Raw genomic sequence first — 26,628 nt, 5'->3', positions numbered from 1 at the left:
TGTGGGAAAGACTTTACTCCGCGCGCCAGTTGTGCTCATTGTCGCCGAAGACCCTATCCCAACAACCTTTTCCTCCTACCCATCAAAGTGTATGGTCACGACTAGATTTATGACTTCTCACAATAATGCTGCCGACCATCAGGCCGACCCCCCCAATCCAAACAACCCACCGCAGTATTTTATCGAGCTTACCAACAGCATTAACCGTATGGCCGAACAAAACCAGGCCCTGATAAATGCTTTACTCCAAAGAAACCTTCCGATGCCTCCTCCACCATCTCCAGATATTCCACCCAACCAAGAAAGAGCCCTGAGCCATACTGTTCCGCAACCCTATCCACCCAACTTGGAAGGTTTGCAAGCTCCTCCCCCATATATAAATCTACCACCTTCACCCCCACACCCGTCGGTCGTGGCACCAGTCCCTGAAGGGGAAGCCAGCAGCGTCCAACCCCCATTGACTGACCATGGTGACAACATTCCCCTCTGGGACGTTGAACTCCGAGCAATGAAGCTCCAACTCCAAGGGGTCATGTAGAACATTCAGCATAAGCCCTCTACCACGGCAAACTCACCATTTGTTGCCTCCATCCGGGACAAACCTTTCCCGCTAAGTTCAAGATGCCCACCATTGACTCTTTTGACGGTACGGCAGACCCAGTCTACCATCTGGAGACCTACCGAACCCTCATGATCCTCCATGCCTTCCCTAACGAGATCATGTGTCGAGCTTTCCCCGTGACACTGAAGGGGTCAGCTCGACTGTGGTTCAGCCAGTTACCAGCAGACTCTGTCTCCACTTTCCAGCACCTTAGCGACTCTTTCCTTAGCCATTTCATTGGAGCCCAGCGCCAACGCCGCCCGGCAACCCAACTCCTCAACATCTGTCAGACCGAGGGGGAGTCGCTGCGCAGTTTCGTTACTCGCTTCAACACCGAAGCCCTGCAAGTAGCGGAAAACGATGACAAGGTCATCCTCACGGCTTTCATGGGCTACGATCGTCCGATTTCCTCTTCTCCCTCTCCAAAAACCCTTCGACCTCCATGGCAGCCCTACTCTCCAAAGCCCAGATATACATGAATGCTGAAGATTCACTAGCCGCTCGGTAAGATCCAATAGCTAAAAACCTGACCCCCAGAGAAAAGAAAAAAGACTCAGAACCCAGAAACACCCAGTATAATAGCCAAACACCCCACTATACAGACCGACCTCCCCGTGCTGACTGGTCGGCACTAGCCCGACCTCCCAGTCGGTTCGAGCGGTACACCCCCCTTAATTCTCCCATGGAACAAGTCCTCAACCAGATCCAACGGGACTCCCCCCTCAAATGGCCCCTACCTTCACGGACCCCTTCCAATCGGAAAGACCAGTCCAAATATTATCGTTTCTACCAGGACCATGGCCATAACACTGATGACTACATCAACCTCAAGGATCAAGTCGAGACCCTAATACGTCAAGGGCGTCTCAACCGGTTCACGGACACCCGTCCTTAGCAGAAGCAAAGAACCAAGACCCTCAGAAACAACCGCCGGCGCACTCCACCCCGGCAGCCAGCCCAACCTAACCAAGGCCATGATCGCCCTCCACAACAGCCTCGGCCGCCAGGTAATCCCCCTCTGCCAGTTGGTGAAATCTGAGTCATTCAGGTGGCCTTGCTTATGGGGGACCATCCCGCTCGGCTCAGAAGGCAAGGCTCAGACAAAGCAGTTACCACGGTAGACCGACCCTCCAAACAGCCCAAGTAATGGACAAAGCCCATCACCTTCACGGACGCCGACTGTACAGGCATCCGTTATCCTCATGATGACCCTTTCGTCATTTCTGCCCTCCTCTCCAACTATAAGGTCAGACGGGTTCTCATCGACAACGGCGGTTCTTTAGACATCATATTCCTCAACTGCTTTCGCCAGCTCAAGATTGAGGAGGAAAGTCTGTCCCCCCTCCAAACCCCTTTAGTCGGTTTCACTGGCGACCGGGTGACCTCCATCGGCTCCATCGATCTCCCCATCACCATTGGCGAATACCCACGGCAGACTACCAAGTTGCTCACTTTCCTTGTGGTCGATTGTCCTTCTGCATACAACATCATCCTTGGTCGCACCGCCCTCAACGCTTTCCAAGCTATCACTTCAATCTACCACCTCGCCATAAAGTTCCCTACCGACCTGGGCGTCCGGACAGTAAGGGGAGAGCAAACCGTAACCAGGGAATGTTATGTCGCCTCACTCAAGGAAGTCAAGTTGAAGGAGGCCATGATCATTGAAGGACTTGATGTCCGAGATGAGGACGAGCTGGTCAGAGGAGAACCGGTAAAGGAGCTCGTTGAGATTCTCATCGATCCCGCCAACCCAATGAAAACTGCCAAGATCGGCAGCCAACTATCCCCTCATGCTAAGGCCGACCTTACTGCCCTTCTCACCGAGCACAATGATGTATTTGCCTGGACTCAGTTAGACATGCCAGGCATTGACCCCTCTTTCATAACTCACCGCCTCAACATTGAACCTCATTTCCGACCTTACCACTAGAAGCAGCGCATCTTTCATCCGAAGCGCAATACTCTTATAGCCGCAGAGGTTGACAAGCTCCTTGAGGTCCAATTCATAAAAAACGTGGACTACCCTAAATGGTTGTCAAACGTGGTCCTAGTCCGTAAGAACAATGGCAAATGGCGACTCTGTGTCGATTACTCTGACCTGAACTAAGCTTGCCCAAGACAGCTATCCTCTTCCCCGCATAGATCCGCTGGCCGACGACACGGCCGGTCAACAAATGCTCGGCTTCATGGATGCTTTCTCTGGTTACAACCAAATCCTGATGCACCCATCCGATCGGGAACATACATCCTTCATTACCGACCGAGGTACCTACCACTACCGTGTGATGCCATTCGGATTGAAGAACGCTGGGGCCACCTACCAACGGTTGGTCAATGCCGTTTTCCATCACCAGATAGGTCGGAATATGGAAGCATATGTCGACGACATGCTAGTCAAGAGCAAACTCTCCACTGATCATCTGACCGACCTGCGAGAGACCTTCGCCACCCTACGCAAGTACCAAATGAAGCTCAACCCAGAGAAGTGTGCCTTCGGCGTAAGATTTGGGAAGTTTTTGGGTTTTATGGTCAGTCAGCGGGGCATTGAAGCTAACCCTGAAAAGATCAAGGCCTTGATTAAGATGCAGTCACCCAGAACGGTTAAGGAGGTTCAAAGACTCACTGGCCGAGTTGCAGCCCTCAACCGCTTCATTTTCCGTGCAACGGATAAGTGCCTACCATTTTTCAAAGTTCTTCGGCAAACTTTTGAATGGACGGCTGAATCCGAAGAGGCTTTTCAACAGTTGAAGCAGTGCATGGCCAACCCCCTCTCCTTTCACAGGCAATCACAAGCGAGCCCCTCTTCCTCTATTTAGCCGTATCAAGCACCGCTGTCAGTGCAGCTCTTATCAAGGAAGACGGCTTTGTCTAACAACCGGTCTACTACATCAGTCGGGCCCTCAGAGGAGCGGAGCAGAACTATCCACTGTTAGAAAAATTGTCCTTGGCCTTGGTCATCGCCTCCAGACGACTTCGTCCTTACTTCCAAGCCCACTCCATAGTGGTCCTCACCGACCAACCCTTGAAGAAGGTCATGCAGCAACCAAAACTTTTCGGCAGACTCATGCAATGGTCAGTGGAACTCAGCCAGTTTGACATCTCTTACCGGTCTCGAATAGTAATTAAGGGGCAGGTTATCGCCGATTTCATCCTGGAATTCACTAATCCTACCTCAACCACTGCCTCTCCACCCCCACCAGCTCCCATCGAGCCAGAAGACCCTCATTCTTGGACTCTCAACGTCGACGGATCATCTCGCAGGGAAGGTAGTGGGGCTGGCCTCATCCTCACCTGTAACAACCCTCATACTATTTACTGATTAAGGACTGATTGATTACCGATAATCACCGATTACTGTTAAACGAAACGGATAATGACTGATAACTGACTGATAATTGAACTGATTAAAAGTACTGAACTGACTGACCGAAACTGGAAACCGAATTGATTGAGTATATGTTAGTTAAATTGCATTATATCTGTTTGACTGTATGATTATCTGTTCATGTTTATATGTTTAAACTGCTAATTGAAGGCCTTATCGGCGGCCGAATTAGAAACCGATTGATGTTCCGTGACCCTCATAATTAATGTGATTTTATGGTATATTTATCTGAAAACTGATTAGGTATGATTAAATTAGATTAAAATAAGCCAATTAAAGAGTTTGCCATATTTACCATTTTGCCACTATCTCATATACACACACTTGAGCCTTATACTTGAATCAAAACACATTTTGATCAGCCATTTTCCTTGCTTTAGCCGACCTTGAGAGGGAGAGAGTGAGTTTCATCTTGCATTGCTTGGAACTTGGTAGAATTGCTTGGTAATTGAAGTGTATTTGCATATTTGAGCTCCCTCACTCCTAATTCTACAAGACTAAGGTAGGACATCCATCTTCTTGTTGCTGTTCTTGAGTTCATTCTTGCATGATTCATGTTAATTTGTAGAGCTAAGTCATGATTTGGTTCATTAATGATGGATTGAAGATCATTTCTTGCATGCATGTTGGTATTGTTGCATTTTGAGGTTGATTACATGGACATTGGTACATGCATGCTCATATTGTTGTTATGGACCATGTTTTCATCTGGTTTTGGAAAGAAATGAGCTCATTTGAGCAAGCTTTGGAGCTTCAATTTGGGTTAAAACTCATTCATGCATGTTTGAATGTTGTTCTTGAGAATGGGTTTGAATATGGTTTTAATTGACTCACCTTTGGGGCTTGAATTCATGAATTGAGCTTTGAATCTTGTTATACATTGAATTTAGTAGTGTTTTCCAGAATTTGAGCCCAAGAGGTCGAGTTTGGAGTGGTTGAATGCTTGGTTTGAGCTTGGGAGGCAAATCTGGAAATTCCAGATTTGGCTTCCTCGCTCGAGCGAAGGATTCCCCGCTCGAGCGAGCACCTTTGTCCAGGGCTCCGCTCGAGCGACCATCGAGCGACGATCGCGCGTAAAATTTCAGCATCCAGTACTTTTACTGTTCTGCAGGCCTTCGGTAATCTCGGATTACTGGCCGGTTACGGTGCTAAACCCATAGGGCCGGGTTTGGGTCGTGACATCACCGCCCCTAAGGGTGGTTATTTCAAATGTGCTCTCCGTTTCTTGTTTGAGGCCAGTAACAATGAGGCCGAATATAAGGCATTGATAGCAGGTCTTCGCCTAGCCAGGGATATTGGTATTAGCCACATCCGAGTGTTCAGCGACTCCCAACTCATCGTCGGACAGATCACGAGAGAATTCGATGCCAAGGAGGATGCAATGCGGGCTTACAAGTATATTTCACTTTCCCTTGTTCGCCTCTTCAATACCTTCCACATTAAGCACATTCCCCGGGCGGAAAACTCTAAGGTAGATGAGATGGCTCAGTTGGCTTCCGCAGACCAGTCCGACCTTAACCATGTTGTCCGCCTCGAATACCTATCCCACCCCGCCATTTCTCCCGACCAGTATGAAATACAATTCCTCCAAAATGAGCAAATCTCTTGGGCGTCGAACATCTTGCTATTTCTGACAACGGGGGAATTTCCAAACGACTAACAGCAAGTCGCCAAAGTCAGGGCTTGGTCGTCCAATTACATCCTCGTCAGCGGCATTTTGTACAAACGTGGTTTCTCACGCCCCTATCTGCGGTGCCTCAGTCTAGCTCAAGCAACCTATCTGATGTAAGAAATTCATGAGGGTATCTGCGGCAATTACTCAGGCGGCAGGTCCCTGGCCCACAAGATACTTCGCACTGGATATTTCTGGCTTACTCTCAACCAAGATACGACTGACTTCGTGCTCAAATGTGATAAGTGTCAGCGTTTTGCCAACATCTCCCATGCTCCTTCTACTGAATTGATCACACTTTGCAGCCCTTACCCGTTCGCCAAATAAGGGATCGACCTAGTTGGTCCTTTACCCACCGGCCGAGGCCAGACCACATTTGCCATCATCGCCATTAATTATTTCACTAAGTGGGTAGAGGCAGAACCCCTTGCCACCATTACCGAGCGGAACACAACCAAGTTCATCTAGCAGTTAATCATTTACAGGTTTGGCATCCCCCAGGCCATCGTCTCCGACAACGGCAAATAATTCAACAACGCCAAGTACAGGAAGTTCTGTGCAGACCTCCAGATTCAACCATGTTTCTCTTCCCCCGGTCATCCCCAAGCCAATGGCCAAGTTGAGGTCACCAACCGTTCTCTTCTGAAGATCATCAAAACCAAGCTAGAAGCTGTTAAGGGACTTTGGGCTAAGGAACTACCAAATGTACTCTGGGCTTACCGAACTATAACTCGAACTCCCAGTGGAGAAACCTCTTTCCGCATAACATACAGCGCTGAGGCGGTTATTCCGGTGGAAGTCGGTCTGCCTACTCTTAGGGTTTTACATCTGGATTCAGCACTAACGGAAGAGCTCCGTTGGGCAGACCTGGATCTAATTGAAGAACTCAGAGAGACCACTACTGTCAGACTGGCCTCATACTAACAGAAAATGAAAACACACTACAACCGCAAAGTCTAACCAAGGAAGTTCGCTGTAGGGGACCTTGTCTTGAGAGAAGCAACTCTTGCCACCAAAAATCCGACTGAGGGTAAATTGGCAGCCAAATGGGAGGGACCTTACGTTGTGTAAGCCCGACCACGTTCGGGGACCTACCGACTTCAGGACATGGAAAGTCGAGACCTCCCCCACCACTAGAACGTTGAACACTTGAAGCGTTACTTTCAATAAATTCCTACTGTTGTATTGCTCAGTTGTTGTATTTTCTTTTTGATGCATAATGTAAACTTTGATTGACTGGACTATACTGTCCATGACAATAATTTTATATCTCAGCTATCTGTGTGTTGTCTCAATAACATTTTCATTTGCAGCACTTATTAACAGCCTCGGCCAGACTGAGCACCAAAAGCCTCAGCCAGACTGAGTACTAAAAGCCTCAGCCAGACTGAGCACAACAAGCCTCAGCCAGAACTGAGCACAAAAAGTCTCAACCAGACTGAGCACAACTCAGCCAGCCTGAGCACAACAAGCCTCAGCCAGACTCAGCACCAAAAGCCTCAGCCAGACTCAGCACAACAAGCCTCAGCTAGACTGAGCACCAAAAGCCTCAGCCAGTTTGAGCACCACAAGCCTCAGCCAGACTGAGCACCAAAAGCCTCGTCCAGACGAGCGCCAAAAAGCCTCAGCCCGACTGAGCATGAAGCACTCGGCCAAACCAAACCTCAGCCAGCCTAAGCATAACAAGTCTCTGCCAAGACTGAGCGCCACAATTTCAGGTTCAGACTGAGTTACTTACAACGTCAGTGAATCATAGCTTAGCCCCAACTGAGCACGCATGCAGGGCTTGGTCAAGGCCACCCATGCAAACTTCATGCTTGTGGAATTAGTAGACACACTTAGTCACAATTCCAGCTCCAAGTCTTTACACCACTCTTTGCTCAGTCAAATTCCAAAGACGTTCTTACACGTTTTCTTTACAAGTCAGGTTATTTTCTTCTCAATCAAACTCTTACAAGTCAGCCTCTTTCCTTACAAGCCAAGCCTAACTCCATGAACCACTAACCTACTTAAGCAGTGTGGCAAACACAAACTTATAATTTTATTACATTTTAAATTTCACTCTGCGTTGAGGAGTTCCTAACTTTACTCTGCACTGAGTTTTTTTTACAAGTTCAATTTCACTATGCATTGAGGAGTTCCTAACTTTACTCTGCATTGAGTCTTTATTACAAGTTCAATTTCACTCTGCATTGAGGAGTTCCTAACTTTACTCTGCATTGAGTTTTTATTACAACTTCAATCCCACTCTGTCTTGAGGAATTCCTAAATTCAGTTTTTATTACAAGTCTAACTCCATTCTGCACTTCACAATGATTCATACACAAGCTCCACACATAAGCCACCATTCTCATCCATTTCAGATGCACAAGCAAAAACAATCAAATGCAAAACACAACTGAAATTTTATTTATTCACAACTTTGTACATAAGTTCATTACAGTAATTTGAAAAAAAAAACAAACAAACAAAACAAAACAAAAACAACCATACAATGTCTGCGCAAGGTCTTCTTCTTCTTCTTCAATTACTCCTCTTCGCTGAACACAAGGTCTTCTTCTTCAATACCCTCAACTAGGGAGGTCTGGGCCACATCGTCGTTGTCGATTTTCACACTACTCAGGTCCAAGCCTGGGAACAGCTCCTCAGCTTTACGCTTAAACATCTTCTAACCACTGTCCCAGAACTCAGCCATTTCGTATTTATAAAAGTCTGACCGCTGGAAGTTCTCAATCACTTCCGACTCAACCCTGCCTCCAGCAGTCGTCCTCGATGGGCCCGCCCCCCTAGACTCCTCCATCGCCAAGCTGCTGGCGACCGCGGCATCAACTGCCATCTGAAATTTAGCAGACCCCTTGAACTGATCCACTGCTGTAACGCACAGATCGAGGTATGCCGCCATTTCAGAGGCTGCCTTGGCCCTATTTTCGTCCAGATCCTTCTGCAGGGTCGCCCTTTCAGAGGCCGCCTTAGCCCTCTCTTCCTCCAACTCCTTCTGCAGGGTCGCCCTTTCAGAGGCTGCCTTGGCCCTCTCTTCAGCCAACTCCCTCTGCACGCTCGCCCTCTCAGAAAATGCCTTGGCCCTCTCCTCCTCCAACTCCTTTTGTAAGTCGTCTCTCTCCTCCATTGCCTTCGCGCGCTCGCCCTCCAGCTCCCTCTGCAGACCGTCAATCTTCACATCTGCCTCATCCTTCTGTTTAACCAGCTCTTCATTTCTGGTCATCGTCTCTTCATGCCGTTCGAGCGCGACCGCGCAGTCTTTTTGGGCCTCCTCCAGCTTCCTCTACTCGCCAGCCAGTTGGAACTCGAGCGACACAACCTGGCGGCGTTCGTTCTCCAGCTCCAACTTGACCGCTCGCAGCTCAGCATAGGCACTCTCCCAATTTACACTCTCCTTCTTCAACATTGCAAGTTGAGCCTTGGCCTCATCTGCCTTGAGTTTTGCAGCCCCTGCCTTTCTCAACAAAGCCCCTGCTAAGGTGGTTACCTCCATTTGAGCGGAGTATAACCCCCTCAGCAGCTCATCCTCATTGAATCTGGCTGCTGAGCGCAAGGCTGCCTCTTCCACAATCCCCACAAGACGATCTGCTCCTGCCCTGGCTGGGCCCTCTTCTCCCTCCAGCCGCCCAGCCACTGCGCGAGTGTGGTAGATCGCACTCATTAGACTGACCCCCCCTCCTTGGGGCGCAGACCGCCTTAGGACTGTTCTCCTCTCCTTGGCTTAGGGCCTGTTGCCCCACCTTCTGCTTGCACTTCGGGAGCGACCTTCGCGACCCCTGAGACGATCTCCACCATTGCTGGGGCGACCTCCACAACCTCCAATGCTGGGGTGACCTCTACCACTTCTTGGGCGGGCACCCTTCCTGGGGTCTCCTCTACTGCCCCCTTCTCTGCCTCCTTGACCATAGGGGTGTCTTCCCCCCCAATCTTCGCTTTCTTCAACCTAGGCGCATTTGCAGCCCCCTCGGGGGCACTCTTCTTCTTCTTCTTCAGAGCCTCACCTTCCTTGTTCGCTTGCTTCTTCACAGGATCCACTAGGGGCGGTCGTGGCACAAAACTGCCTAAGTCCTTCCCCCCTAGCAGCTTGGGACACGGTCGGATCCTCTCCCGCGCGATCGGCTTAGGCGGTCGGTCTTCCTACGTCTCCTTAAATTTCGTGGCCTTGGCCAAAATGGCCCTATCCTCAACCTTCTGCAGTTTTCTCCTTACCTCCAGTTCAGCTTGCCCCACATCTCCCCCGCTCGGCTGAGGACCCAACCCCGCTGCAAACAAGGCTGAGGTTTGAACGAGTTCGTCCCACCTAACCCCCTCATTCTCCCGCCACGCCTCCGCCCTCTTTATTTTCTCCTCTGCTGCTACTCCCAGTTTTGGCTCCATAGACTTGGTGGGCACTTTCCAAATGGTGCGCACTCCAACCCCTCCACTGGCGGACACATAGAACCACCGTGGTCTCTACCTCTTGATCGACGATGGCAACCCCGCCATCAACCCTTTCCCTACTGCTGCCTGCAGAGTGACCCAAGTCTCTTGCTATCCTGAGGTCTTGTAACATGTGAAGAATTCGTCTACTGTCATGGTCGCCCCTTCGTTCGCCTTCGGCCACGCACTTGCAGAGGCTAGTACGATCTTCCACGCATTGGGCATTAGTTGGCCCGGCACTACCTCCAAACGATTCAGGACATCTATCACCACTTGTGGCAGGGGCAGCCTCAGTCATCCCTTCAATGCTTCCTCATAAAGGGAAAACTCCCCTGGCTTGGCGTCGAATGGCCACTCCGTCGACATCGACAACAATAACTCTATTTCAGCAGGCACCTGGTATTTTTCGCGAATAGCCTCCAAATCCGCTACAGTAACCGTTGATTTGTCAGCCTTCGTGTGCCAGTGATCTGGTTCCACCTAGCTGATTAGCTTCGGAGCTGCCATTTACGGTGGAGACATGAGATCGTACCACCGGCTCACCCACCCTCTCTGTTTGCCTCTCCGTCCTATAGTGCTCCGCTAACTCCACTGCATCGTCATCACCAAGCGGATCCACCCTGGCATTCGCAGCTTCTTCTTGGGCCATTTCTATGGTATGTCTACGAATCGCTTCAGATGCGGGTACAAGGAAATCGAAAAAGTATTACAGAGGTGTATCGTGAGCAACAAAATAGTTAACACTTGGGATGTTTTGATTTTTTGCAAACAAGTAGGTGAATCGAATAATTCCAAAAGCCCAAGGCTTACCCGTATTCCAAGGATCACAATTAATTTTCGTCAGTTTGAAAACTTTTCAAAACATCCGCCAAAACTGTCTTTTCAACACCCATAATGACCTATCGTTTCATTTCTGATCCAACGCCTAATCTCCTCTCCCTGCGGGATGTTGCCACATGTACGACCACGATCCACTGTCTCCTCCCCTTACCTTGTCTTTTCCACTTCAAATTACCACGTGACACGCTGCCTCTCGAGCCCCATGCCCCTCTACCTCACCCTTCGCGGTCGACCCTCCTCGTGGTCGGCCCTCCCACTCGGTCACCCTTCGCGGTCGGCCCTCCTCGTGGTCGACCCTCCCACTCGGCCAACCTTCGCGGTCAGCCCTCCTCGTGGTCAACCCTCCCACTCGGCCAACCTTCGTGGTAGGCCATCCTCGTGGTCGGCCCTTCCACTCGGTCACCTTGCACGGTCGGACCACCTTCCGATCGGTTCACCCTCTCGGTCACCCCTATTGGTCGACCTCCATCCTGCCAATCCCTAACACCCTCATCTTCTTCATTAGTATTCCCTTCGTTGGACTAAAGTTGCACTCGGGAATAGGGGACTACTGACGTGTATAAGCCCATAAAGGCCATGAATCACTATGAACAACCCAAGCCCATCACTTGGAGCCCAATACATAACCCAGCAGGTGAGGTCCAGAACAGCTGGAATCCAACATGGCATAAAGAGCCAATGACATTCAGACACATGGCAGGTGAAGGACGAGCCACATCAGCAGACAAAGATCTGCAAAGTTATTGCCACTGCACATCACCATTAATGCAGCTCATCACAGCATTTATTACGACAACATCTCTCCGTCGGAACAGGACCCCATTACCCTGAACAAGGTAAGCTACAGCATAGACTTTCGGCGAGGAGGGCAGGTCGGAAGGGACAGCGAAATGATTACCAAAGAATATAAGCAAACGTCGAAGACAAGAAGAAGGTTAAGCTTTCTATCTCTAATCTCTCTCTACACCCTACTTTTCTTTCTAACTTGCTCGTCGGAGGGTTCACTGGAGGACTACCCCGTTCCCCGTTGGACTTGTTTGTAGGTTATCCGGTGGGCTTGATCATTTGGACGTGGATCTGAGGAGCTTGGACCTGTCCGATCCATTCACTGGAACAAACTGTATCATCAAATATAAAAAATTACTTTGACCAAAATAAATATTTTCACCCCAAGAAAGAAAAATGTGTAAATGATCATTGTTTTTTTTTTTATATACCAAATTAATGTTTTATTTTTTAATTAAAAAATTATTTAAAAAAATTGAAAACAAAACTAAATAGATAAATTTATTTTTTATTTTGGATATGTGTGAAAGTTTTGGGCTCTTAATGCGGCCCCCAAGTTTGACTTCATGATTACGAAGGGTGTTGGGCTAGAATTTATGATGGAAGGAGAGGCCCACTCTGTGAAGGCTTTTATGTGTAAATTTCTGTGTAAAGTGATTTCTTTTGTATAGGTCCAATGAATGAAATGGGCCTTCTGGTAAGTCCAAGTACAGAAAAGACAAATTTGGGCTTAAACTGGGCTTCCATGACTTTCTTTTTTGTGGTCCAACATTCCATAAGTTCGACCCAAAACTTCTCTTTAAAAATCCAGAGCGATTACAACCAAAAAATGTGATCTACACTAAAGATTATAATTTTAGTTTTGCCCCGGTGAAAATTTTAGTTTTATAAGTCTAGAAAGTTTCATTTTTATTTATTTTCAATTTTTCCATTAAAATTTTAGAAAGTATTATTTGAACCTATGATATTAATTTTTGTTTACTCTCGTATTTCTCTATCTCTGTGTTACGTTGTGTTACGTGGTGTTGTGTATGCTGATTTGCTTTGATTGATTTTGAATAATTTGAAAATGGGTAATAAAAATAAAAAATAAAAAAACCTAGTATAATTCTAAGATAAGTTTTCCTTTTGCTAGGTAAAAATTTTGACTTTACCCATTCAACAAGAAGACGGCATTATCAAGTGAGTTAAGAATATCAATATCGTCATATACTTGTCAATTACAAGTGTTCATATATTTATTTTGTTCTCACTTTTCTTTTGCTTTTAAAAAATAATGGTATAATCCTTTTTTTAATAAACACGTAAGAACGTAGTGACTTATTAGTGCAATTTGCTTATAATGATTAAAAAAAAGAAAAAAATGAAATTGGCAAACAATCACATATAATATTTCATACCCATGTGATAATTTTTGGATAATGAGAGAGTTTCGCACATGGGACAAAGGAGAACTAGGATAGGGACCATGGCAGTTGTCAAGGTTAGTAGATCTATTAATCCAAGCATTATAAAATAAATTTTAGCTAAATCATATAATTACAAAAAAACAAGAATACACTATCCCCTCCTAACCGGCTGTGAGAAAATCCGTCAAACACACCCTTACGAAGACCATGCTTTTGTTTTATACAGTGACTTTGGTGTCGTCTTAAAACTAGTCAAAATGAGTCAAACGAATAACAATATAGAGTCATATCATTTTATTTCACATCAACATCATCTTTTCCAATGGAAGAAAATGCCAAACTTGAATGGCTTGTTAGGGGGCCATTGCTGGATTTGGTTCTATCTCTATATAACAAACTATGTGCTGTTGAATTAAGCCTATTTTGCTGCCGCCTGCTCGAACTCCTTTCTTTCATCTTCTTCTATGGACTTTCCATTGTCTTATTTTCATTCAATATGCCTTTAAATTCACATCATAGCTATTAAGTACTTTGCTCATTTGGAGGTTGGAGGTGGAATATACTGGTAGAGAGAGCAGTAACCTAGGACGAGAGAGTGAGAGGGAGGTGTTTCTGCATTGCTCCTCTCCTTTGTTGAATGCATTTCAGTTATTTTTAGATGGAATTGAACTGTAAGTGCATTTGAATTTTGTTTTTATTTTTTTGCTCACGTAATTTACTCTGACTATGGCTTACATATCAGATAATTAATGGGTCTAAAATCCCGAGGGTGGCTTTTAAGACGAGTGGATAATAAAACTTTGAATAATGCTTGGGACCCCCTTTTGGGGGTCACCCCCTCACCCCCCTTTGCCACGTGGCAGGGGGTGATTAGTGGAGCAGGAAAAAAAAGAAAAAGAAAAAGAAAAGGTAATCAATGAGAGAGAGAGGGGGTCAAAGGGGGTGGGGGAAAAGGGGGATGAATCATTACTCTAAAACTTTTAACCACTAATGTATTCTTGAAATTCAAACCTATGACTTTGTTGTTACTAACCAATTTAATTGACTTTTTTTTGTTTTTTTTTTTTTTGAACTTTTGTCCAAATGATAGGCTAAGTTACTTTAGAGTTAGTTGGCTTCAAATCTATCTCTATATCTTAAAACACTTACAATTGTTAGATTATATACTATTGGGATTTGAAAATCTCAAGATATAATTCAACAACTGAATATTTTGAGACGATAAAAAAAAAAAAAAAAAGAATTTGAGAACAAAGAATCCGCTAGTCTAAAAGGGGAAGAATGGCGGTTTATTTATAAGCAAGTATTAATGTTGAGAATTAGTGATGACTCTCTCTCTCTCTTCCGACCTATTCTCACTGTGCCGAAAACTAATAAGATAGGCTTATGAAAATGTAGCTCAAAGCGAAGTCTGTCACGAAATGCTTTCATACACAGCGATCACATCTCAGAATTATGGGACTCTTAAATGTCTAAGCCTCCGTTTGGAAAGTGGGTTGACTTTTTGTCTTTTTAACTTTTTTAGTTATTTTAGCCTGAGCTAAAAAACTTGGTTTGGGAAGGGCCTTTTAGTTTTTTTTTGACTTTTTTGATTTTTTTTGTGAGAAAAGAGTGTAATGATTATGGGTTAGATGTGATATTTGTTTGTTGTGACTAAAATAGCTTATTTGGTCTTTTGTGGCTATTTTAGCACCAAAATTGCTTGCCAAACACCACCTAAGTAATCAATTTCGGAAGGTCAATTCTGTTTAGCTTCGGCCAAATGCAAGCAACAAGTTAGATAAAGTAATTAGTGTTGCTCTGTTGGGTCAAGGAATTAGTGTTACTCTGTTCCTAATCAAATTTAAATAAGAACTAAGGACTCGATCATTCTCGATATTTTACATTTTGTAGGGTTTGGAAGCCAAGGGAGAGATACAGACGAAGGTCAAATGATGTTTATCCTAATGTTAAGGATTGGTCCGCCTGGCTCCCTGGATGCCAATTGAGAAGCAAGTCAAAAATCTTGACTCTCTTCTTGGTTGGCACCAGAGGAGTCATGCAGACCTAATTTTCATCGTGATTTATAACAGGTTCATCTTTCTTTATTGCTAATAATTACTCTTGATGTTATTTTACCCATAACCTTAACACTATTGCCGCTACTCACTCATGATATACATATATAATCCATAAACTTGGTAGTTTTCTTCTGTTTTTTGAGATGATGGCAGATAAGTTCAGTTTAAAATACTAGAGACAAAAAGTTTTCAACATTTTTAAGAGTTAGAATTGTTATGCAAATCTTACTAATTACTTGTGCCAAGATTGGTGATTTTGATTAAGAAACAGGCAGTCAATGGTCTCCTATGTGAAATGTGAATCGAACGACTAGGATGAAGATGCTGCTGCCAACCTGATTTTCTGAGAGGTTTCTTCTCTTTGACAGACAATTGTGAAGATATTCAAGTCAACCTTGTATGTAATCATTTTAAGATACAAAAGTATTGTAGAGTTTTCCCTTCGTTTGACCATTGGTTCCATGCACCGAGTCAAATTTTTATATTTCTGTATGGTAAACGATCATTCGACATCCATCTCAATAACTAAATTTCAATATATGAGAATCTCGGGACACAATTGTATGAGAGTTGGGACACAAGATAAAGATCCTTGTGCTATTTTTGTACTTGTATTGAGATGTAGTTTTCTTCAATCCTTTCAAATTATACACTTTCAATATCTAAAACAACCGACTTTCTCCTGAATTCACTATCTTATTTGAATATTTGTTAGCCTTTACATATCTGGTTTTTTTTTTTTTTTTTTTTTTTTTTTTGATAATTAGCTAGCCATTTTTTTGTAACCCAAATTGAAAACGTATACCTAAAACCAAAACTCATAAAAGCAAAGTACTACAAGCACTAGAAATCCATTTATTTATTTATTTTGGATCTGCTACAAGCACTGGAAATGATCAACTTAAGATCATGTTCCCTCTCTTACATGTACAAAAAAAGTCCTTTGACAAACAAGCCCCTGATCAGCCTAAGTAGTTATATTATGCATTCATTATTTCTTCAATCCAGTTCCACACAGAGAGCTGAATAATCAAACCTCCAAGCTCTCAAACCTTTTGTTTTTTTTTCTCCTGATTTTCCTGTTCTTTACACTCACATGATGGAACAATTGTTGTCATATTCCCTAACTGGGTACATATAGTACTCGGGCACACTTGTGACATATGGTGGGTAAGGCCAAACTATAGGCACTGGGGTCTCACTTTTCTTACCGCCGCCGTCATCCTTCTTACCTCCTTCCTTTTTTTCCCCAACCGGGGTCACGCTTACCAGCTCGGCATACCCAACGCTCTTCCTCAGCGACGTCGTGAGCCCAATGACATCCATACTCTCTCCGGTCACCTCTATCTTGTCCTGCCCCTGTAAAGCTGCTGCTTCTACCCCTGCATCCCACAAAAACAATTAGAAAAATATATATATTTTCATATTTGTGAATAACTTTGTAAAATTCATAAACTTTTTCATCAAACTGAGATTCATTTTTGTACTTTCAACTGAATTGTTATTTTCCCCATATGTTATTCAAACCAAAATAGGGAAGGGAAAGGGGTAGGTATGCTCTGGAAAGGGAAAGGGGTATGTAAACATTTTCCATAGTATAATTTTATATCAAATACTATCTCATATAACTAAACATATCATGAGTCATAAAATTAATCATAATTAAAAAAAATTAACATAATTAAAATTACATATAATACCTTTTTAAGGTTGTGCATAATAAAAAAGAGAGAGACTATCCCTCACCCTAAACTATGAGAAATATACAATCCCTCAAAAAAAGTTCTTGAAATTGTAAATGAAAACAGAGAGTTCGAGTTGGAGGGATCAAAGCTATGGTTATATATGTATATACCTTGAACACCAACTACTTTCTTGAGGGCTTTGGAGCGAGATTTCTGTCCATTCATGGAGACTTTAATAACCACCTTTTGCTGCAATTTAAGCAAAAAAACAAATTCAAATTAGCTTTTGTATATCTTGCATGACTCTATACTTCTTCTTTGTTACCAAAATACTACTACTTACCTTCATGGTGTTGGTTTGCTGCGAACTGTTGTGTGTGACTTACAAAGCTCGAAGCAGAGTTATATATATATATAGAGAGAAAGAGAGAGAGAGAGAGAGAGAGAGAGTTGGAAGCTTGGTTTGGTGTTAAGTGGGAATGCCGTGTCTATCATGGCCGATCTCCTATTTATAGATCTCCGGAGTCTGGAGTGAATGAGATTAATTATGATCCGTTAGGTCTATTTTAATTAAAAAGTTATCAAAAAAATTTCAATTCATACCATGTTTGTTTTGAAAAGGTGATGTAAGTTAAAAAAAAAAAAAAAAAAAAAAAAAAAGTTAAAAAGTGAAAAAAATTGATTTTTAGGCCAAGTTTGGGAACTTGTAAAAAAGTTACTCAAAAAGTTAAAAAGTTAACACTATTCACTAAAAGTCAACAATTACGGCTGCACAACTCTCAATTCAAATTTTTCCCTACAAGTCAATTTTTATAATTTTTTATTACACATTTTTCCATAAAAACTCAAAAAGTTAAGCCAAACATCCATATTTTCAACCTCAATTTTTTAGTCTAAAAAAATAAAAAGTGCACTTATTTAGGACACCCCAAATAACCCTCTACTAACCAGTTTCCAAAATAAGCCAAAAATATTTAAAATTCATATTAATTTTTTTAAAAAATCACTAAAAATGTCACTTTCTAAACATGTCCTTAAAATGTAATACTTTACAAATTAAAGATAATTATACAAAAAATTATTGCATAAATTAATACATATAATAAATTTTGATCTTATCACTTTAAAATAAAATATCTATTTAAATGACTTATCATTTAAAAAATATCACTAATATATTTTCCTTCTATTTGTACTAGATTTGACATCCTAATGAGCGGTCATCAAAGCATCTCCAACGGTTCAGTATTTTTTTAATCAAATTTAAGTAAAAAAATGACGATTTTCTCAATCTGATATGAATTGTTCCAAGGGGTGCATTGAGCTTGCATCAAAAGGCAGGAACGTCCGGTAGGACGATCGGTCGGTCGACCGGACAAGATTTTTTTTCTCCATGAGCAAGCTCTCATCACTGCTTCTTTGTTACTCTTGGTGGTCGACCCCCCAGTATAAAATTTTCACAAATTTTTGCTTTAAAGTGGTCATCTAGTGAGACATCTGGTCGGTCGTTCGATGGGTCCAACTCAACGGCTATGCACAGTGAATTTGTGAAAAGGGCAAGCCATCCTCAGTTTGGTAAAACGTCTGATATTTTCTCAATCTGATACTGTTTTGGTGCAACCGTTGGAACACAAAAAGCACATGTTTTTCATCAAATTTGAATTTAATATTGGATTTGGTGAACAGTTAGAAATGGTCTCACATGTCCATTTGGTGACTTAGGCCTCATTTAAAAACATGCTTTTTTAATAATTTTTTGATTTTTTATTTAAAATATGATATAAAAAAATTAATATGTTTGGGATGAATTTTTGATTTTTTAAAGAAAAGATGTGCAAAAAGTAGAGAGAAAAATAAATTTTTGACTTTTTGAAATAAGTTGTTGGCTTTTTGATTTTTTTTAATGACTTTTCACTTTCAGAAGATCATGAGAGATTCTCAGGAGGCTGTTGCTGTTTTCAAGACGTAGCCACGATTTTCAGGAGGTTCCATAAATACAAGAGTTGAAAAAATGGAGCAAACTCCAATCAATTCAACATTCATCACAACTTAGTATATAATTCAGTGTTATTTGTCTTTAGTTTAACCCTAATTCAATTTAGGAGTAGACTTGAAAAATATCTTTACTATAGATTTAAAACAAGAGCTAAAAAGTCTTTTATCCATTTGAGCCTCATACAACCTCATATTTTTAGAAGTCAACTTTTTCTAAGTACGTTTTCATCAACTTAGGTATTGTTGTCTTAGTACGCTCACAAATCATCCAAAACATCTTAATTTTAACCAAAACTTATGTTTTTGTAAAAAAAAATATATATTTTTTTAATATTTTTTTTGCACAACCACCTTCTTATTATGAATAACTTATACAAATTTTATAAATATATATATTTTTAAGACAAATCATAACAAGTGTCTAAAGAGCATATTTAATATTTAAAATTTGTATAAAAAGTGATTTAAAAATAATAAATAAAAAAAATTAAAATCAAAGCCAACTGTTTTGAAGTTATAAAATTGAGTTTTTTATTTTATTTTCCTATGTCCGATACACTTATTAAAAAGACTCTTTTCTTTTCTTGATGAAAATATTATTTTAATGAATAATGTTATATGTATTAATTAGTATAACAACTAGTGTACTAATTGATAATGTGACATAATTTAAGAAGTTTTTTATATTTGTGATGTAATTAATGAGTAAGGTCAATAATAATATTATAACTGGTGTTGGTACACTAATTAGTATACTAATTGGTGCATGTAGCACCACCGTATTTTAGCGGAGGCGAAGGCCATCATACGATTTCATCAAAAGAGAGACAAATTGGTAAGGAAAATATTGTAGACTTAAAATAAATTATTAAATTTTTTATTAATATTTTTATAGGAATATGAGATTCATATAAATTACTTATGCATAAGTCTTACACTTACATAAAAAATTTAATAATTTATTTGGACATTAACATAACTCAATTGATAAACGCAATCCTTATTTGTTGAAATAAATTTAATAAAATAGTAATGTTACCTGCCCAAGAAAATGACCGAATAAATGATCAAACATTTAATTAGAGTGCCATCTAAAAATAGTAGGTCCCTCCCACTACTAAACAACTCGCACTTCCCTGTCACGAGGTAGAAAGATACTTTTGGAAAAAGAAAAAGAAAAAAAAAATGAAAGAAGATAAAAAATAAATAAAACGCCGAAACCCCTTAACTCATTTTAGTCCATTGAAAATCATCACCGAAGAAAAAGAAAAATCATCCCCGAAGAAAAGTAGCAGCCTCTGTCGAAGAAGAGTATTGATCAGGGAAGTTTTTAATTTGTGAGATTTAATTTTTTTTTTGTATGGTCTAACTTATTAAAATTATATATTTTATTTTATTTTTAAATTTTTGGAAGTTTTTTTTTTAAAAAAAAATTGTAAGGAATTATTTATTTTTAGGTTTATTATTTTTTGATTGAACAATAAATTTTTTTTTATTAAGAAATTAATACTCTAACATTATATTTGGTTCATAGATTTGAGTCAGATTTGAAGGAAAAAAAAAACGTGTCCCACCTTTTTATTTTTCATTTTGAAATCCTTAATAATATGGTTGATCCATAAATTTAGGTAAAGATTTAGAAAAGAAAATGAAAAGGTGGATGAAACATAAATGGAATGTATTTATATTTCATTTATTTTTTTCTTTTATTTTTTAAATCTTTACTTAAATGCATAAACCAAACAAGCCTAAGGCTATGTTTGGCATCCTCTTCTTGAGTTAAAACAATTATAAAAATATAAAATATGTTTTTTAACTCAATAAGATAAAATATCACATCCAAACCATAATCATTTTATTTTTTCTCTCACAACAGTTAAAAAAATTAAAAAAATCTATCTTAAACGAAACTTTTTAGTTTCAAACTAAAATAATTAAAAATTAAAAATTCAATTCATATTCCAAACGAAAACTAAATGTTTGTTAAAAGTCTTCAAAGAAAAGAAAAGGTTGAGACATGGAATCCACAAGTCTAAATTTGTGTCCTACCTTTTTATTTTTAGTGTATCCTTATTGTGTTCTGTTATTTTAATGAAAGTTTGTCTTGCTCTGCCTCAAAAAAAATTTTTTTTTTAATATGTATGATGCTCTGCATTAATATCAATTGATGGAATTGGGATATACTTTTTTTTTTTTTACTCTTTTGCTCTGCATAAATAAAATTTTTATTTTAACTTTAATATCTGTCCAACGTCTTGGAAGATTATTTTTTGGTTTGAGAGATTTGTACTAAAAACAAGGGATCCACAAGTCCTCTTCTTTGATTACTCTCGCCGTTTTAAAATTATTATTCTTTTATTTTATTTTTTATTATTTTAAAATATTAATTTTAAAAAAAATTAAGGATTAAAATAATATAAATATCTTATTTTGTTATTTTTTTAAAAAAAATTATTAACATTAATATACGTAGAAAGTATAATCATAACAATTGATGTTCTAAAAAAAATACTGTACTAATTTTAAATCAAAAAATAATTTTGAAAAGTTAATATTTTCAAAATGTACTAATTATATTATTAAAAAAATTAAATTCTCTAAAAATGACTAATATTTTGAAAAAAAAAAGTAATAAGTTGGGGTTCCCAATCAAAGTCATCTTCCATGCAAACTCCTTGAAGTAGACCACTGTGCTTGGAAAGGCTTTAAAAAAAAAATGACGCCACAAACATATATATATATAAAAGAAAAAAATAATGAAAGAAGAAAGAAAAAGAAGAAGAACTTTAACCAAATTTGAGTTTACAAAACAAATGCATCATATTCATTCCATTTATTGGTAGGGTATATAAACAAATGCTTCATATTCATTCCATTTATTGGTAGGGTATATAAAGCCTCATAAAAAATGAATAAATTATTGTCTGCATTTTGTATACTTTTTTTAAAAACAAAAAAAAATAAAAAAATTATGGGTCATGTCATATACTTGCTCTTTAACTCTTTATTGACCAAAAAATTTAATTTGGGTCAATGGGTAGGCCTCCAAATTAAAAAAACATGCTAATAAAAAAAATTTCAAAAAATATATTATTATGCTGAGGAAAAAATAATATTATAGACATCTTTTATTATTAAAAGTTAGAAAGAAATGTTGGATTAAATATCTCAACAAATAATTGCACTTGTGCTCCTTTAAAAAATACTTGTGCTCCTTTAAAAAATAATAATGTAAATTATAAATACATTATTTGAGATTTAATTAAAATATGAATTGTCTTATGTGGTTCTGTAAATTACATTCCATCCCATGAGGTTTCTAATTTCATAACAAATTTTTATTTTTATTAATAAATTATCAAATTAATTAACAGTTATAAATATGTTTTAATTAATAATTTAAGTAATTTTATTATTGTATAGGAAAACAATTATGAATCTCATTTTTTTAGTTAATTCTGTTAAAAAAAATTCTTACAATGAATATTTGTACGTTTTCAAATCACATGGGACAATTTATAAGTAAATCTCATTAAGTGTATTTGTAATTTACCTAAAATAATAATCAATAAATAAATTATCATTAGACGGGATCTAGGAATAGTGTATTAAGTACAAACTCAACATTTTAATGCTCTGCCACATAATATATAATTTATTAGTATTGCACTTAAATATAAAATTACCATAAAATAATGAGCTAACTATTAAAAATCTTATTTACAAATGTTATGGTAGTTTAAGTTTTATCTAAAAAATTTTGAATTAATAAGTACTATTTAATAAAATTGTGAATATTATTAATTTTTTCTAATTTTTAAAACTAAGAACATTTTGTGTAGTAATATTCAAGATAATTGTTTCATTAACTGAGGAAAAAAAGGGTATAAGATTAAACGTTTTTATCTTTTCACTTATAGATTTGATTTAACTATCCAATAAAATCAAGAATATTATCAATTTTTTCATTTTTTTTGTTTTCAAATTTGCATATCAATGTTCCATCATCATGTTTCTTTATAAATACAAAATTTTTAGTTGTGTACAAAAAAATAATTCAGTTTTTTTTTTTTTTTTTGCACATAATTTTTTTTTTAATTTTTTCAATTTGAAAGTTCATGCTTTAAAAATCAAAATAAATATCTTCCTTCATAGATAATCATAAATAATGAACAATTATTGTTTCAAGGAAATTTCAATCATTAAAATTTTAGTGAGATTTAAAAGTCTAAAAAATTTTAATTAACACTTAATAAAATATAAATTTATAAATTAAAGTTTACCTGTAAAGAAAGACTAATGAAGAGCTCGAAAGTCCAAGGCGTTCTCATCCTTACCTCTTCCGTTCCAATCCAGTTGTTTGGTCATATGCCGAACCAGAATTCTAGAGAGTTCCTCTAGTGTGGGACAAGTTAGCTCTCAAAAAATAAAAATTATTAGCGTAAATTATACATATAATTTGTTTATTTTTTGAGAAAATTTTATTTTTATCCTTATATTTTGTCTCTATTATTAATTACATTTTCAGACTTCAAATAATTTAATTTTACCCTTCAAATTTTTGAAATCGTATTAATTTTGCCCGTGCTATCACATTTGAAACGAAAAAAATTTAAAAAAAAAAAATTATATTTTGACTTCAAATTTCAAAAGAAAGATGCAAACTCGCCCTCCCTTACCCAAACTCACTCTCTCTCCTCTTTTTCTCTTCTCTTTAACCTAGAGCTAGGGTTTTCAAAAAAATTTCACTCCAATATTACTTCAACAACTCTGAATCTGTTCATGAGGTTCACATCTACAGCTTTGTTTTTAAATTCTTTAGAATTTTCAAAAATTCATAATGGCCACTATTTTCTAGGGGCGGGTGCAGGTCAGTTGCGGCCACGGAACTTCCAATCCGCCATTTGTCCACCAGATTGGCGGATTTAAGAAAATTAATCTGCATCTGTTCGCCAATCTGGCGAATGTGGATTGGGTAGATTGGTAGATAGATGCGAATCGGTTTGGCGGTTTAGAATTTTAGAAATTTTCAACATAATTCAACTTGTGCACCTCCTCAAAAAAAAAAAAAAAAAGTATTGCAGTCAGTAACTTTAAAAAGTATTATGATCACTGCATGCTACATCTAAAGAAAGAAAGTTTGAAACTTTAAACTATTACAATCACTACATGCCTCATCCACATAAAGTATTACAATCTATGGTTCTTAAAATATAAAAGAACATTTCAAACCACCAAAACCATGAACAGAGCAGTAGTAGAGATTGTATGCCTCTATATTATTACATCTATATCTATTTTTGAAAATAAGAATCAACCAGCATTTATCATCTTATTTATTTATTATTCTTAGAGTTAGATTTAAAAACCAAAAAATATAGATAAATAATACCACTATTTTTTTCAATTAAAAAAATATATTCAAGTTGAAAACTCTTTTTCAATTGAAAACGTAAATAAAATATCTAAACACATTGAAAATACAAAGTCTTACAAATTACTAAGGGTGCTCACGGTTTTGCGGTTCAGTTGCGGCCAAAGAAATCTCAAATCCGCCATCCGTCCAAAACTAGGTGGATTGAAAAAATCAATCTGCAACCGTTCGCTTATCATCACGCATCCATCCAAAATACGACAGATCAGTTCAGCTCAGCCGGTTTGGGTGGATCGATATATCCGCTGCTCACCCTACTCTCTTCTGTCTACCTTCATCTTCTTCTACTTTTCTTTCTTCTCTCAAAAATTCCGCAAATCAATTAAATTTCTCAAGAAACAAACAAACCCTCCACTTCAAAACTCATGAGGGAGACATATTTTTTTTGAGTAGTTTTTTTTTTTTTTTTTCTTTCTTTCTTTGATGGGATTGAAATTTTGGTGTTGTTTGAAGTATCCAGTGCAAATGTGTGGCCCTCTTTTGTCATCTGCCAAGCTCAAATGGCAAATGAAACCAAACCTACCTTCCTACTTCTCTCTCCACCTCACCCTCTTATTCATATTCTTCCTCTTCTTTCCCTTTCATTTCATCTTCTTCTCAATTGCATCATTATCAGAACCCACAGACCCAATTCCAACACCATGGCCTCACCAATTCTACTCCCTACTCTTCATGAACTGCAGTAGAACACTCCAGAAGACAAACCTCTGATACAACTGGCCTAATGGTCGTAATTTCAACATCATCCAAAACCAACTGGGCAATAAGCTCACCAATAACCTTGAATGGAACAACGACACTTCCTATGTCTACACCTTGGATGATTCGAACCTAGAATGCCAAGTGTTGTATGTCGAGGTCAGAATCCTCAAACCCAATCGGCTCGACAGCGCCAACTACCTTGGCCAGCGCTGCATGGATGGGTTTCTTTGCAATGTTTAGAAAAGGTTGAGTTTGTTTGGGGGGAGGAAAGTATAAGTAACCTCCCCCTCTCCAGAGTTACATGGTGAATGGTTAATTTTTTTACACATTTTGCAGTGAGATAGAGTAAAATATCTTTTGGAACCTAGGTTCCAAATTTTTTTCTCATTTTTTCCACTAAAAGACAAACTTTTTACAAAACCAAAAAAAACACATCCAAACAAAATATCACATCCAACCCCATAATCATTTCACTTTTTCTCTCACAAACATAACATCTAACCACATAAAAACTCAACTATCTTCCCAAACACCAAAAAATTTTTATCCAATAAAAACCTACAACTAAAAAAACCTACATAAAAACCCACTTCCCAAACACCATGTTAGTATGTTAGTTATTGTGATTGTAATCTGGATGTCCTTGTTTATCTTTCCAACTAGTTGTGTGGCTCTATAGAGTGATATAAAGCTTGGTGGTTTCTGCAGATATGCTACGTAGATGGATACTGGATATGGATACTGGATGAAGAACTCCATTGAGGGGTAGATGTTTTAATGGGTTTTCTTGAGAGAGGGAGTCATGCTTTTTAGAATGGCTCTGTTTTTTGGAGTGGGTTTCATGTGCTCTAGTCCGGCGAGTCTATGTCGCCATTAAGGCTGTGTGGAGTTATTGTAGATTGGTTTGTGGTGCTGGTAGTGCTGGGTGGACGTCCGACTGGTTAACCGGATCTGGTGTCTAATGTGTTAATATTGGCTGTTGTTTATTGGTGTTTCCTATCTTTGGGGTGTGCTATACTCTCATTGGATTGTTGCATCAATGGAGAGTTAAAAAGCAACATACTAGTCTTAGGCTCAGTCACTACCGGCGCTAGTATGTTCAGGTTCAAATGCAACCTAATTCTCAGTTTTCCATAACCATAGCTTATGAGTTGAGGGCATGATTTTGGGAGTTTTCATGGAAAATGAGTTGAATGTTACATGCAAATGCAACCTAATTCTCAATTTTAAAGGGCTTTTTAGTGATGGTGATGGTGACGGTAGTGGTGGGAAAGATAACGATGAATGAGGGAGGCGAAGGGTAGTGGATGGATTTGGATAATTTAGGGAATGATGAGAGAGAGAGGAAGAGAGGGTGAGTTTGCATATTTTTTTAAAAAAAATTGGGATAAAAATGTAATTTTTTAAACTTTTTCATTTCAAATGTGATGGTAGGGACAAAATTGATATGATTTCAAAAACTTTAAGGGTAAAATTGAAATTATTTAAAATCTGGGAATGTAATTGATAATCAAGGCAAAGTATAAGGCTAAAAATGAAATTTTCTCTTTTTTTTTCTTTCCGTATCAATTAAAATTCTATTGTTCTAATTGTATCACTTTTATTCTTTAATTTTTTATATTATATCAATTTAGTTTAAT

At 39.0% G+C, this 26,628-nt stretch overlaps 1 protein-coding gene across 1 annotated transcript; it reads right to left on the bottom strand.

Annotated features, from left to right (window-relative positions):
- Window positions 1-16,004: 16,004 nt before the first annotated feature.
- On the bottom strand, window positions 16,005-17,517 carry LOC114315971 (heavy metal-associated isoprenylated plant protein 16). The gene is made up of 3 exons (XM_028262605.2): window positions 17,201-17,517; window positions 17,028-17,106; window positions 16,005-16,554 (listed from the first exon to the last, which is right to left on the bottom strand). The coding sequence occupies exons 1-3, from the start codon at window positions 17,204-17,206 to the stop codon at window positions 16,265-16,267; spliced, it is 375 nt and encodes a 124-aa protein (XP_028118406.2). The 5' UTR covers window positions 17,207-17,517; the 3' UTR covers window positions 16,005-16,264.
- Window positions 17,518-26,628: the final 9,111 nt, after the last annotated feature.

This window comes from Camellia sinensis, chromosome 8 (assembly GCF_055761805.1).
Source record: "Camellia sinensis isolate YWXY chromosome 8, ASM5576180v1, whole genome shotgun sequence".
Lineage (NCBI taxonomy): Eukaryota > Viridiplantae > Streptophyta > Magnoliopsida > Ericales > Theaceae > Camellia > Camellia sinensis.
This window is presented reverse-complemented; position numbering and strand designations above follow the sequence as displayed.